Source organism: Mustelus asterias, chromosome 13 (genome assembly GCF_964213995.1).
Source record: "Mustelus asterias chromosome 13, sMusAst1.hap1.1, whole genome shotgun sequence".
Taxonomy (NCBI): Eukaryota; Metazoa; Chordata; class Chondrichthyes; order Carcharhiniformes; family Triakidae; genus Mustelus; species Mustelus asterias.
The window spans coordinates 60,325,742-60,341,660 of NC_135813.1; the positions used below are offsets into that span (position 1 = coordinate 60,325,742).

Consider the following 15,919-nt stretch of genomic DNA (forward strand, 5'->3'; position numbering starts at 1 on the left):
CTCCAGACGGGACAGTTAGTGAGATTTTGCAAGCTCAGGCAAGTCGTGGGGGTTACAGATAGTGTGACATGAACCCAAGATCCCGGTTGAGGCCGCCCTCATGTGTGCGGAACTTGGCTATCAGTCTCTGCTGAGCAACTTTGCATTGTCGTGTGTCGTGAAGGCCGCCTTGGAGAATGCTTACCCGAAGATCAGAGGCCGAATGCTCGTGACCGCTGAAGTGTTCCCCAACAGGAAGAGAACACTCTTGCCTGGTGATTGTCGTGCGGTGTTCATTCATCCGTTGTTGTAGCGTCTGCATGGTCTCCCCAATGTACCATGCTTCGGGACATCCTTTCCTGCAGCGTATCAGGTAGACAACGTTGGCCGAGTTGCAAGAGTATGTACCTGGTGGATGGTGTTCTCACGTGAGATGATGGAATCTGTGTCGATGATCCGGCACGTCTTGCAGAGGTTGCTGTGGCAGGGTTGTGTGGTGTCGTGGTCACTGTTCTCCTGAAGGCTGGGTAGTTTGCTACGGACAATGGTCTGTTTGAGTTTGTGCGATTGCTTGAAGGCAAGAAGTGGGGGTGTGTGGATGGCTTTGGCGAGATGTTCGTCTTCATCAATGACATGTTGAAGGCTCCAGAGAAGATGCCGTAGCTTCTCTGCCCCGGGGAAGTTCTGGACGACGAAGGATATCCTGTCCACTATGTCCCGTGTTTGTCTTCTAAGGAGGTCGGTGCGGTTTTTTGCTCTGGCGCGTTGGAACTGTCGATCGATGAGTCGAGTGTCATATCCTGTTCTTATGAGGACATCTTTCAGCATCTGGAGGTGTCTGTTGCGATCCTCCTCATCTGAACAGATCCTGTGTATACGGAGGGCTTGTCCGTAGGGGATGGCTTCTTTAACGTGTTTAGGATGGAAGCTGGAGAAGTGGAGCATCGTGAGGTTATCCGTGGGCTTGCGCTACAGTGAAGTGCTGAGGTGACCATCCTTGATGGAGATGAGTGTGTCCAAGGATGCAACCGATTCCGGAAAGTAGTCCATGGTGAGTCTGATGGTGGGATGGAACTTGTTGATGTCATCATATAGTTGTTTCAGTGATTGTTCACCATGAGTCCAAAGGAAGAAAATGTCATCGATGTATCTAGTGTATAGCATCGGTTGAAGGTCCTGTGCGGTGAAGAGGTCTTGATCGAACCTGTGCATGAAGATGTTGGCATATTGAGGTGCGAATTTGGTCCCCATGGCTGTTCTGTGTGTCTGGATGTACCTTTAAGACTTGATTACCTGTAAAGACTCGCATTCCAACCATTATTTTGTAAATTCAGTTTGTGTCTTTATATACCCTGTTTGTGAACAGGAATCCCACTTTTACCTGACGAAGGGGCAGCGCTCCGAAAGCTAGTGGATTTTGCTACTAAATAAACCTGTTGGACTTTAATCTGGTGTTGTGAGACTTCTTACTGTGCTTACCCCAGTCCAACGCCGGCATCTCCACATCATTTCTTGTATAGGTCAGGGTCGCCCTGACTTGAACGCCTCAGACCTGGACTTCAGCAAGCAGTGGATATCCCTGTTCATCCATGGTTTCCAGTTGGGGAACACGCGGATTTGCTTCTTTGGCACACAGTCTTCTACACAATTACTAATGAAGTCAGTTACTGTAGTGGCGTACTCGTTCAGGCTGGTCGCAGAGTTTTTAAATACTGACCAGTCCATTAGCTCCGAACAGTACCGTAGGAGATTATCCAATTCCTCAGACCAACATTGCACGACTTTCTTTGATGGATTCTCCCGCTTCAGTTTTTGCTTGTAAGCTGGGAGCAGGAGTACAGCCTTGTGATTGATTTGCCAAAGTGTGGGCAGCAATGAGTGGTAGACGTGTTTGATATTTGTGTATCAGTGGTCTCCTGTTTGGTGGAACAGGAGATGTGTTGGTGGTAACTTGGTAGTGCGCTCTTGAACTTAGCCTGATTGAAGTCCCCAGCCACGATGAACAAGGCCTCGGGATGTTTCGTCTCAAGGCTATTCGTAATTGTGTATATTTTGTCCTGCGCAATCTTCATGTCCGCATGGGGTGGGATGTAAACTGTCAGGATAATGAAGGTGAACTCTCACGGAAGGTAGTAGGGGCAGCATTTTAGCGTCAGGTTTTCTAGGTCCAGGGAGCAGAAACTTGCCAGTGTTGCTACATCTAGGCACCACAAGGTGTTGATTAAGCAGACCCCACCTAGCTTTACTGTTGCTGTGATAGCTTTATTATAGACTGTTACTGTGGTAGCTTTATTATAGACTGTTACTGTGGTAGCTTTACTATAGACTGTTGTTGTGATACTTTATTATAGACTGTTGTTGCGGCAGCTTTACTATAGACTGTTGTGATAGCTTTATTATAGACTGTTGTTGTGGTAACTTTACTATAGACTGTTTTAAATTTAAAGTTTATTTATTCGTGTCACAAGTAGGCTTACATTTACATTGTAATGAAGTTACTGAGAAAATCCCCTAGTCGCCACACTCTGGTGCATGCTCAGGTACACTGACGGAGAATTTAGCATGGCCAATACACCTAACCAGCACTTCTTTCGGACTGTGGGAGGAAACTGGAGCACCCAGAGTAAACCCATGCAGGCACAGGGAGAACGTGCAGACTCTGCACAGACAGTGACCCACGACGGGAATCAAACCCAGGCCCCTGGCGTGGCAGGATTGCTAACCACTGTGCCACTCCGTTGATAGACTGTTGATGTGGTAGCTTTACTATAGACTGTTTAAAGTTTATTTATTCGTGTCACAAGTAGGCTTGCATTTACATTGCAATGGAGTTACTGGGAAAATCCCCTACTCACCACACTCTGGTGCCTGCTCAGGTACACGGAGGGAGAAGTTAGCATGGCCAATGCACCTAACCAGCGCATCGATCGGACTGTGGGAGGAAACCGGAGCACCCAGAGTAAACCCAAGTAGACACAGGGAGAACGTACACGTTCCGCACAGTGACCCAAGCCGGGAATCAAACTGGGGTCCCTGGCATTCTGAAGCAACAGTGCTAACCAATGTGTTGCCCCCATGCTTTATTATGGACTGTTGTTGTGGTAGCTTTACTATCGACTTGCTATGATAGTTTTATTATAGACTGTTACTGTGATTGTTTTACTATAGACTGTTGTTGTGATAGGTTTGTTGTAGACTGACTCAATTTAGCTTCCGTTTCAATATGATGGTTATCAGCAATCAGGTACCTTTGGGTTAAAAAACTGGTTTTTGTTCCTGATGGGATTGGGGTAGAGTTCATGAAACAGCAAATAGTACCTTGCATGGTGCCTTCTCCATGAGGCAAAACCTCTGCGCCACAGCCCCTTACTCACTTTTCCTGTCCTATTGTCCTGTCATCTTCTGCCTATTGTGATTCTGTATTGGGATATAGATAGATTGGGTGACTAGGCAAAAACCTGGCAAATAGAGTTTATTGTGGGTAAGTGTGAGGTCATGCATTTTGGTAGGAGGAATCAAATGGTAGATTATTATCTAAATGGTCAGTGAAGTACAGAGGGTCTAGGTGTTCTACTATATGAATGACAAAAAGCTAGCAGGCAGGTCCAGTAGCTAAAAAGGCAAACGGCATTTTGGCCTTAATTGCAAAGGGGTTGAAGTTTAAAAATAGGCAGGTTTTGTTGCAATTGTACAGGGTGTTGGTGAGGCCTCATCTGAACCCTTGCCTAAAAATGGATATAGTAACATAGGAGGCAGTCCAAAGGATATTCATCAGGCTAATTCCTGGGATGAGAGGGTTGTCCAATCAAAAGAGACTAAATAGTCTGGGTCTATATTCCTTGGAGTTTAGAAGAATGAGGGGTGACCTATTCAAACATGTAAGATCCCTGAGGGGGCTTGACAGGGTGGATGGTGAGATGTTTTCACTAGTGGGAGAGTCTTGAACAAGGGGACATAGCTACAAGATAAAGGGCTGGCATTTAAAACTGAGGTGCGTAGAAATATCTTCTTGCAGAGAGTGGTTAATCCCTGGTATTCTCTGCGCAGAGGGTGGTGGAGGCTGGATCATTAGAAGTATTTAAAGTGCTGGATAAATACTTGATAGATTGAGGAATAGCGATTGGGGAAATGGCACAGAAAAGGTGTCGAGGCCGGCATAGATCCACCATGATCATATTGAATGACAGCACAGGCTTGAGGGGCCTGGTGGCCTACTCCTGATTCTATTTCTTATGTCTGACACCCTGCAAATATATGGTCCAGATCTTCCAGTCTCTGGAACATCGGAGACCAGACAACACCCCCCCCCCCCCCCCCCAGATTTGCTTCTGGACCCCCAAAAAACCCTGACTTCAGGAACTGCCTGGAATGTTGAAACTTCTGATGGGCTCCCTTGCTCCCAAGGACTCTCTGCAAGAGTCGGACAGTTCCAATTTACTTACCTGGGTAGGTACCCTGGAGACCTTAGACAGAAAAATCTTAGTTTAATTCTTGTGTAACTATAAAACTGACCCCCACCTGACCACTTCCCTTGACTTCCACCTGACTCCAATTCCCCCAATCCAATTTGACCAGGCCATGACCTGACTACACCTTTGATCCCAACTCCCCACCTGACTAGTCTCTGACCTGATAACCCCTCCTGACTCCACTCAACTATCACCAACCTACCTCACCCACATGCCAGCCTACAAACCTGCCACCTTACCCATGTGTCACAACACCAGCTTAGCATTCCTCAACCTCACCTATCTGCTATCCTATGTACCTGCCACCCTGCACACCTTCCACCTTGCACCCCACACACCTGCATATCTTGCCACCCTTCTCATCTGACCCATTTACTAATGTTGTGGGAAAATTACCACCAGAGTCAGACTGGAGGTTCAATAATACAGCTTTATTTCGGACACGAAGCTTCGAGGGAGAAAGCACTGGTACTCCGCAGTACTTGGCAGCTACCTTCTCAATAATACAATAGTAGTTGGTCATTTTTATACTTCTCAGACAATGGATTGTCCGGACATTAGCCATTTAACACATCATTATAGTTGAGTAGACAGATCATGGTGATCGGTAGTTAACACATCGTTACAATCAGATAGGTACAGACATGGGCATTTAACATCGCATTGTTTCATAGAATGGATACATTTCCTCTATCAATGACTGGTTTCGGTCTTTCCATATAGTGATTGGTTTTGCTGCATTTATGTAATTCTGTTCCCACCTATGGCTGATTTTATTATCAGACCTTATTGTCTTGGGTCTATCCTTATCTTTAAAGTGCCTCAAGCTCTTACTGGCTTCCTGCAGTATCTGATTCCTGCATGTTTAACTTTAAATAACTGTCTGTGCTGCAGGGAAGTTTGAACTTTAAGTAGCTGTCTGTGCTAAAAGTCAATGCCTGTTTAATGTCTCTTTCCCAGGTAACCATTTTATGTGCCAGGCAACCATTTTGTGTGTCAGGTATCCATCTCTGTGATTTTCCCCACTACACTAACATTCACAGTGGAAAATTACTTACCTTACAGCAGCTAGTGCATTAAAAGTGCTGATTCACTTCACTGCTCAGCGAGGATTCTAGTGCTGAGGGTGTTCTGCATCATGGAATGGAAATCAGAGCCTTTTCAACAAATGGTAGTTTCCTAATTAGTGCAGATAGAGGTTCCAGCTCTAATCAGGAGATTTGATATCAGCCTTGTATCAGATCTGCTCCCTCTGTGATATCAGCCCTGTGTCAGATTTGTTCCCTTTGATATCAGCCCTGTGTCAGATCTGTTCCCTCTGTGATATCAGCCCTGTGTCAGACTGCTCCCACTGTGATATTAGCCTTGTGTTAGATCTGCTCACTTTTTAATCAGCCCTGTGACAGATCTGCTTCCCTTGTTGCTCTGAGATATTAGCTCTGGGTCAATCTGTTCAGGAATGCCTCTCCCCTTTGCCCACAATTATGTCTGACTGTGTCATGCTCCTTATTCTATGGTATCTGCTGCATTTCATGTTACTTATTTTATATCTGCTGTGTCACAACTACTGAGGAGTCCTTTTTTTTGCTGTCTATCAAATTGTACTGCGTCATGTCTGCTCACTGTGAATTCTGCGGCTTCAAGTGGATCACTCTGTGAATTCAACCCTGTGTCACTCTATGATAATAACTCCCCGTCTTTTCTCTCTATATTATCATCCTATGTCATGTCTGCTCATTCTGTAATATCAGCCCAATCCAGCTATTCACTCAATGCTATTAGTTATGTGTCATACTACTCATTTTGCAATATCAGGTCTGTCTCATGCTACTTATTATGTGTTATAATCCTTGTGCCATGTCTGTTCTCTGTGATAGTAGCCCTGTATCATAACATCTCACTCTGTGATATCAACCCTATCATGTCTGATATTGCCGTGTATCACATCTATTCATTCTGTGATATTAGCCTGGTGTCATGCAGCTTACTCTGTGATATCAATGCTCTGTTATGCCTGCTTACACTAGAATCATAGGATGATAGAGCAAAAAAGGAGGCCATTTGGCCCCTTGTGCATATACAGATTCTTGGGAACAGTCATTCAATTAATCCTACTCCCCTACTCTTTCCATTTAGCCTTGTAAATGTTTCCTTTCCAGTATTTATCAATTGTCTTCTGAATATTTCTATTGCATCTGCTTCTATTGAACTCTTTCAGCCAATGCATTTGAGAACACAACAGTTCACTGCTAAATATATCTAATTATGTTGCTCCTGGTTCTTTTGCCAATCATTTTTAATCTCTCTTCTGGTTACCAGCTCTTCTTCTAATGGAAAGAGTTTCCCTTTATTACTCTGTCACAATCATTCATGACTTTGAACATTGCTATCAAAATCTTCCCTTAACCTTCCTGCTCTATGGAGGAAACCCAGCTTCTCCAGTCCTTCTACATAACTGGTAGCTTTCTAGTACACCTCACCAGCATCCTTTCTAAAGTGTGATGCCCAGAGCTAAACACAATAAAAACAACTTGTATTTATATAGTACCTTTAATGCAGTAAAATGTCCCAAGATGCTCCACAGAAGTATTATGAAACAAAATTTGACATTGAATCACATACGGTGGTATTAGGGCAGATGACTAAAGCCTGGTCAAAGAGGTAGGTTTTAAGGAATGTCTAAAAAAAAAGGATAGCAAGGAAGAGTGGTGGAGAGGTTTAAGGAGGCCTTGGTAGCTGAAGGTAGAGATCTTAACGATGATCAGGGAGCCAGAATTGGAAGAGCGCAGACATCTTGGTGTCTTGTAAGGCTAGAGAAAATTAGCGATTGGAAGAGATGAGACCATGGAGGGATTAGGAGGGGTGAGAAATTTAAAATAGAAGCATTGCTTTGTCAGGAGTCAATATCAGTTTGGGTGATGGATGAACAGGATTTTGTTGGACACGGACAGTAGAGATTGGATGACCTCAAATTTATGGAGGTCAGAACGTGAGACATCAGCCAGGAATGCATTTCACAAGGCAAGTCGCAGAATTTAAATGCAGAAGGAGACCATTTGGCCCATTGAGCCTGCACCAATAACAATCCCACCAAGGTCCCATCCCTATAACCCCACATATTTACCCTCCTAATCCACCTGACGTTAAGGGGCAATTTATCATGGCCAATCAACCTAACCTGCACATCTTTGGATGTGGGAGGAAACCAAAGCACCCAGAGGAAATCCACGCAGACATGGGGAGAATGTGCAAACTTCACACTGTCACCCAAGACCAGAATTGAACACAGGTCCCTGGCGCTGTGCAGCAGCAGTGCTAACTACTGTGCCGCCCTAACTAATGAGGCTTTCAACAGCAGATGAGCTGAGGCAAATATGGAGAGTGACGATGGTACGAAGGTGTGGATATGCAGTCTTTGTGACTCGGTTGGAAGCTCATCTTGGGATCAAGTATGTCACGAAGGCTGGAAGTAGTCTGACTCAGGCTCAGACAAATGCCAAGGAGAGGGATGGAGTTGGTGACTAATTAATGGAATTTTTGGTGGGGGATGAATACAATTCCCAACTTTTAGTTGGAGGAAATTTCTGCTGAATCAGACAACTCAAAGAGAGTGGACGGGCTGAGACAGGTAGTGGTGGTGTAGAGCTGAGTGTCATCAGTGAAGATATGGAACCTAACTCTGCTTACATGTGATACCACCCAGAAACAGAAAGTGGGTGTAAACTAGGAGGGAGTGGCGGTGGGTGGAATAGCGGTAATGTCACTGGACTAATAATCTATAATGCTCTGGGGACATGGATTCAAATCAACCATACATTTTCTCAAGTTACCTCAAATTTTGCCCATTCACTTAACCAATTTATATCCCTTCAAAAACTCTGTTCTCAACTTGTTAACCCACCTACTTTTGTAGCGTCAGCCAATTTGGCAATGATAGTTATTTCACCTGCCATTAATATAGACTATGAATTGTTGAGGCCTTGTGCTTGCAGAATCCATTAATAAGGAGTGGAGGTGGCAATGAGGAACACGTGCTAACTCAAGAACTCAGTGCAGAAGGGGAAGGAGGTGCTGCTTTTCATAGTTTCTTTTCAGTCTCCAACAGCTGTTGAGTGTTCAAAAGCATTAAATATATGAGCAAGTAGGTGATTGGTCAGTGAGTTAAAATTATATCCTAAATGGGAATAGTAGTTTAAACTGATATCCAAGAGTTATAAGTATTGCAGTAAATTTAGAGTGCAACTAGTTAAATTACTTAATATGACCACAGGTAACAGCTGAGTGATATTTCTCAACTTGAAACCTAATTAACTAAATAAAACACAATAAGGATGGGAGAGTGCAACCATATATATGGCCAGAGGAGGGAAAAATGGCTTTAAACCGGCAGAGGGGAGGAGAGTTCAGGTGAAGGGAGATTTAAAAGTCTGAAGATAAAAAGTTGAGGCAATAGAAAAATACATCAATGTGGGTAAAGTCAAACTGACTGGGGCAGGAAGGGACTGAGGAGTGCAAAATAGTGTGTCAGGGAGTAAGATCCATGCAGGGAATAACAGTTTTTAATAAAAGTCACTTTATCTGAATGTGCAGAGCATCTGTAATAAGATAGATGAACTAGTGGCCCAAACAGAGATAATTGTAATAGATCTGGTCGCCATTACAAAGACATGGTTACAAGTGACCAAAGTTAAGAAGTAAATATTCCAGGGTACACATTTCGTAAAGGACCAGCAGAATGGAAAAGGAGGAACAGTAGCTCTAGTAATAAATGACGACATAAGGACATGACTGAGAAAGGATCTTGGTTCAGAAAATCAGAAAGTAGAATCAGTATGCATAAGACCATAAGACATAGGAGCAGAATTAAGCTACTCGGCCCATCGAGTCTGCTCCGCCATTCAATCATGGCTGATTTTTTTCTCATTCCCATTCTCCTGCCTTTTCCCCATAACCCTTGATCCCCTTATTAATCAAGAACCAATCTATCTCTGTCTTAAAGACACTCATTGACCTGGCCTCCACAGCCTTCTGCGGCAAAGAGTTCCACATATTCACCACTCTCCGGCTGAAGAAATTCCTCCTCATCTCTGTTTTAAAGGATCGTCCCTTTAGCCTGAGGTTGTGCCCTCTTGTTCTAGTTTTTCCTACTAGTGGAAACATCCTTTCCACGTCCACGCTATCCAGGCCTCGCAGTATCCTGTAAGTTTCAATAAGATCTCCCCTCATCCTTCTAAACTCCAATGAGTGCAGACCCAGAGTCCACAACAAGCTCTTCATTCCAGGGATCATTCTTGTGAACCTCCTCTGGACCCTTTCCAAGGCCAGCACATTCTTCCTTAGATATGGGGCCCAAAACTGCTCACAATACTCCAAACGGGGTCTGACCAGAGCCTTATACAGCCTCAGAAGTACATCCCTGCTCTTGTATTCTAGCCCTTTCGACACGAATGCTAACATTGCATTTGCCTTCTTAACTGTCGACTGAACCTGCGCGTTAACCGTAAGACAATCTTGAACAATGACTCCCAAGTCCCTTTGTGTTTCTGAATTCCTAAGCATTTTCCCATTTCTCCTTCCAAAGTGCATAACCTCACACTTTTCCACATTGTACTCCATCTGCATGGAGATTAGGAAAGGCAAGGATCAGCAAAAGCTGGTAGGAGTAGCTCAAAGGCCCTCTAATAATAATTACCCATTGGACAGAACATTAAAAAAGAAATTAATGGAGTTTGTAATGAAGGCAATGTCATATTTGTGGCATCTTTAATCTTCATATAGACGACAGCAATCAAATTGGTAGAAGTGGTCTGGAAGATGAGTTTGTAGAATGCATTTGTGACAGTTTCCTGGAACAGTATGTTGTGGAACCAACTAGGGATAAAGCTATTTAGTTCACTGTTGTGCAATGAGTCAGGGTGAATTTAGTAATGCCAGAGTAAAAGATTCACTAGGAAAAATGCGAATTAAATTGTAATATGCTCACTTGAGTTTGAAAATGACATACTCCAATCGCAAACAAGAATCTTAAACAACACCTATTACCGACTTATGAGGGGAACTGGCTAAGGTTGACTGGATAAATAGATTAAAATGTATGGCATTAAATAAACAGTGGGAAACAGTTAAAGAAAAAACTCAAAATGTACCACAAAAATACCTTCAACTGAAAAATAAAAACTCAGTGTGAAAGATCCATCCATGGCTTACTAAGGAGGTTAAGTATTACATTAGATTTTTAGTAAAGGGGCTTATAATGTTGCAGTGATTATTCGTAAACCTGAGGATTGGGAGTATTTTAAAGACCAGCAGAAGGACACTAAAAAGCAGGGGGGTGTGGGGGAGGGGGTGAAATATCAGTGAACTAGCCAGGAATATAAAAACTCATTGTAAGAGCTTATACAAATATATATAAGAGTTGTTAAAATAAACACACTGATGCCTCAGAAGCAGAGACAGCAGAAATTATCTTGGAGTAATGGCATGGTCATTGAAAAATATTTTGTGTCTTGGCTTCACAGTAGAAGGCACAAGTTACATGCCAGGAATAGAGGGTATCCTAAGGGATAATAAAAATGAACAAATTAAAGTAAATCTTGTCAACAGAGAAAAGTACTGGAGACACTCAATGGACCAAAATCTTACAAATATGCAGGACCTGATGTCATACATCCCTGGCTATAAAAAAGATAGCTGAGGAGATATCGGATGCGTTGGTGATGATTTTCCAAAATTCCCTAGATTTTGGGAATGGTCGCATTGGAAGTTAGCATATGTAATACCATCATTAAAGAAAGGGGGAGAGAGAAAACAGGGGGACTACAGGCCAGTTAGCCTGCAATTAGTCATGCAGAAAGTGCTGGAATCTATTATTAACAGTATACGAAGAAAAGCAGTGTATGATTAGCACAAGTCAACATGGCTTTACAGAAGAGAAATCCCATTTGACAAATTTATTAGAGTTTTTTTGAGGGTGTAACTAGTAGGGTAGGTAAAGGGGAACCAGTCGATATGGTATACTTGGTTTTCCGAAAGGCATTTGATAAGGTGCCACACAAAAAGTTAATACACAAGATAACGGCTCATGGAGTTGAGAGTGATATATTAGCCTCAAGGGAAGATTAGTTATCGGATAGGAGGAAGAGAGCAGGGGTAAATGCAGCACTTCCAAGTTGGAAGGCTGTAACTAGTGGAATGCCACAAGGACTACTGTTGCTGCCGCATCTATTTACAATTTATATTAATGATAGAGAGAAATGTATCTAAATTTGCTGATGATACAAAGCTAGGTAGGAATGCAAGATGTGAGGAGGCACAGAGGCTGCAAAATTATATAAACAGATCAACTGAGTAGGCAACAAGTTGGTAGACAGGCATTTTGGTCATGAGAATAGAAAAGTTGCTTAACTTTTTAAAAAGTCATGAAGAAATGTTAATGTTCAGAGACAGATTTGGGTGTTGTCAAACAAGCAGTACAAAATTAGCAGACAGGTACAGCAATTAGGAAAACAATTGGCATGTTGGCCTTTATTGTAAGGGGATTGCAGTGCAAAAATAAAGAGGTCTTGCTACAAATGTATAGTTGAAATCACACCTGGAATACTGGGTGCAATTTTGGTCTCCATATTTAAGGAAGATTATACTTGCATTGGCGGCAATGCAAAGAAGGTTCACTAACTAGATTGGTCCCTGGGTAAGAAGCTTGTCCTATGATGAGAGGCTGAATAAAAAGGGTCTATCTTCTCAGAGGTTAAGAATGAAAGATGATTTCAGTGGAACATTTAAGATAGAGGAGCTTGACAGGGTAAATACTGAGAGGTTACTTCCCCTGGCTGGGAAATCTAGAACAAGGGAGCATTGTTTCAGTCTAAGAAGCCATTTAGGACTGTGATTAGAAAATTGTTCACTCGAAGGCTCGCAAATTTTTGGAATTCTCTATCCTAGAGGGTTGTGGATGTGCCATCATTGAATATTTTGAAGCTAAGATAGATATTTGGTCTCTCAGGGAATCAAGGGATATGTGGAGCGTGCAGGAAAGTCCAACATTAATCATGATCATAATGACAGAGTAGGCTCAATGGGTTGTACAGTCTTCTCCTGCTCCAATTTTTTATGTTCTCTTATTGTGTGTGTTTATATTTCTTGTTGGTTTACTCTCATATTCCAATCCAACTATTATTTTTAGTCACCTTTTGCGAGTTTCTAAAATGTTCCGACTCTTCTAGCCTACCACTAACATTTGCAGAACTATACACCTTTTCTTTAATTTTCATATCATCCTTACTATTTAGTAAGCCATGGATTATTCATTTTTCTAGTCGGGTTTTTCTTTCTCAATGGAATGCATCTTTGAAAGTTATGAAATATCACCTTAAATATCTGCCACTACTGTCTTGCCTTTTAGCCTAATTTCCTAGTCTACTTTACTCAAGCCTGTATTCATACCTTTGTAAATGCCATTATTTAAGTTTAAGACACTAGTCGCAGACCCAGATTTCTCACCCACAAACTGAATGTCCTGCTGCAGTAAACGGAGATTTTGTTGAGTGCCAAATTCTTAATTCTCGCTGGCAGCAGCAGGGCATGAATGGCCAGAGAATTCTGGCCTTTATCACTATGACCACTCTTAGTAAGAGGATCCTTTATTACAAGATCATGAATTAATCCTGTTTCATTACATGTTACCAGGTCAAGAAAAGCCTGTTACATTGTTGGTTCCACAGCGTCATGTTCCAAGAAATTGTCCTAAATATACTCTATGAACTGGTCATCAAGGGTATCTTGGTCAGTTTGCTTTGTCCAGTCTGCATGAAGGCTATAATTACCAAAGATTATTGCAGCATCTTACTTACAAGCCCTCATTATTTCTTAATTAGTGTAGCTACTTTTAGGGGGGCCTATATACTGCCATGAGTGAATTACTTCCCTTGTATTTCTTGTCTCTATCCAAATTGATTCTACACCTTGATCTTCCATGCCAAGAGTATTTCTCATCACTGTACTGATCTCATTCATTATTAACTACTCCATTTCCTTTGCCTTTCTTCCTATCGTTACGAAATTTAAAAGTATAAAATTTATTAGATATAATTAGGTACAAAAGATCTGCAAATTAGCTAAACTGTTGTCATGACTACACTGGGCTAGAATTCATTTTCCTTTTCTTGTTTATACTCTGATTTTCTCTCTCATTTCTGAAGGCAAGGATTTTCACTGGGTTTGTGGTTCCACCTGTACCAACAGCTTTCCAATAACTCACCCAAGTGACCCCGTGAGCCTAGATTGGCTACTTAACCATGAAAGACTTCAAAGCCATTGTCAATCCTGACACTAATTTGACATGAGCCTTTGGCAGAGTGGGTGCTCATAGGATAGAAATTAGCTGCAGCAAACCTGGCTAATTTTGATTTGCCAGATAGAATCATAGAATCCCTACATTGCAGATTGAGCCTGCACTGACAAAAATTCCCACCCTTGTCTTATCCCCATAACACCACAAATTTAGCCTGCTAATCCCCCTGACACTAAGGGCCAGTGAATCCAACATGCACATCTTTGGACTGGAGAGGAAACCAGAGCATCCGGAGGAAACCCACACAGACATGGGGTGAATATGCAAACTCCACACAGACAGTCACCTGAGGCTGGAATTGAACCTGGGTCCCTGGCGCTGTGAGGCAGCAGTGCTAACCACTGTGTGCCACCAAGCCGCCCCCAGATCATCTGGAGCGCACAATCTTGATTGAGATCTGCTAAATCAACACAGGGTAGGAATTAACCCAGAACTTCCCTGGTTTGTGTGACCCAGCACCACACTTTGTGGGCCCCCTTTCTTCCCATTTCATTCTTATATTATCCTGCTCTGACCACAAGAATTTTCTTGTCAAAAGAGTCAAACATGGCTTTGAATATCCCTAAGCCACTTGAGCATTTATATGATTTATCCCCAGGTCTTTACGTTCACATCACTGCTTCCAAGTGTTCTCTTCAGCCAGCTGCTAGAAGACATGGAGACTTTCCCAACTCTATGCAGAGAGATGGTTTAACCTCTATCTGGACCGGTCTTCCCAGAATAAACAGGTTTCCCCCATATCATGCCATTGAATCTTAGTACTCTAGTGAAAAGGCAGTGCTCCAGGCAAGAAACAAAACATCAAACAATCTGATTTACTTGTAAATATATATATATATATTTAAGGATTTCAATTAATTTTGAATTGCTGAGCCAAGTTCAATTTGACACACAAATTTGCAAATTACTTTTCATCAAGTTTATAGATCTCTCAACTTCAGCATAATCTGAAGCAAATTCTTATTTTAATCGGAAGTAGGATCTCTCTTTATTAGGATTCATCTCCATTTATATAAAATCATACTACCCAGTGCAACAGCAGAAATTCCTATTGTCCATTTCCAGTTTATATTCTGTGAAAGAAAATCAATAGAATTAGAAAATGTAAATACTAATAACAATGAGCAACAATAATCATGAGCAAACAAGACACAATGGCCCCGTTCACCTATTAACACGCAATAGAGATGGCAGAAATTGAAAAGATTCCCAAAAGGCAAATGTGCTGGAGCTAGGAGAAGCAAAGAGAGAAAAAGCAATAAGTATTTCTTTAGCCCTGCGCTGAATTATCCCTCTGGCTGAATATAATTACAGTCAATATATTTACATTCACTCAGCTTAACTTCACCAGAGAGCCACAGAAATCCAAAGAAAAATATCATGCCAGATCTTTCAGGAAAAGTAATCACATGTTAACAATGAACATGAGTATCAATTTGAATCAACCTGTAAATTCAGATGACAAACAGATAAGCCATGAAGTGAGAATCTCCTGAACCTGTTCGGCAATTTACATTGGTTAAAGTTTACCAATAGCACAAGTAGGCTTACATTAACATCACAATGAAGTTACTATGAAAATCCCCTAGTCGCCACACTTCGGTGCCTATTTGAGTACACAGAGGGAGAATTTAGCACCTAACCAGCACATCTTTTGGACTGTGGGAGGAAACCGGAGCACCCAGGAGAAAACCCACGCAGACACAGGGAGAACGTGCAGACTCCACAGACAGTGACCCAATTCGGGAATCGAACCCGGGTCCCTGGCACTGTGAGGCAGCAGTGCTAACCACTGTGCCGCCTGCCTCACACAGATAACATCTGACCTTCCCTCTGCCTCTTTTAATCCAATCCTTCTTTCCCTCTCTGTATTTCTCTTTCTGTATCTGACTTGACTCTTAAGTCATCCTGCCTCCCCACCGTTCTTCTGTTTCTTTCTCAATCTTTACATTTCATAGGTTAAGATACATTTTGATCTCACTGGTTTTTATGGTCCCAGATGCCTTTGTTGCCCTCATCAGCTCCCATTTCCAAACAATATTCAAGCTGAAGGGTGCAGGTAAAAGTCTAACAAATGGCACACGCAGCAAAGGGCCCTGCTTGACCAAGATCCGGCCCATTA

At 42.4% G+C, this 15,919-nt stretch overlaps 1 protein-coding gene across 1 annotated transcript in view; it reads right to left on the reverse strand.

Moving 5' to 3' along the window:
* Positions 1-2,281: 2,281 nt before the first annotated feature.
* LOC144502260 (peptidyl-prolyl cis-trans isomerase FKBP8-like) overlaps positions 2,282-15,919 on the reverse strand; it is a 30,420-nt gene continuing 16,782 nt past the window's right edge. The window contains exons 7-8 of the mRNA XM_078226086.1: positions 14,825-14,870; positions 2,282-2,409 (exon numbers count right to left, since the gene is read on the reverse strand). Of these exons, the coding sequence (XP_078082212.1) occupies positions 2,282-2,409; positions 14,825-14,870 (174 nt within the window). The remainder of the gene's footprint in view (positions 2,410-14,824; positions 14,871-15,919) is intronic.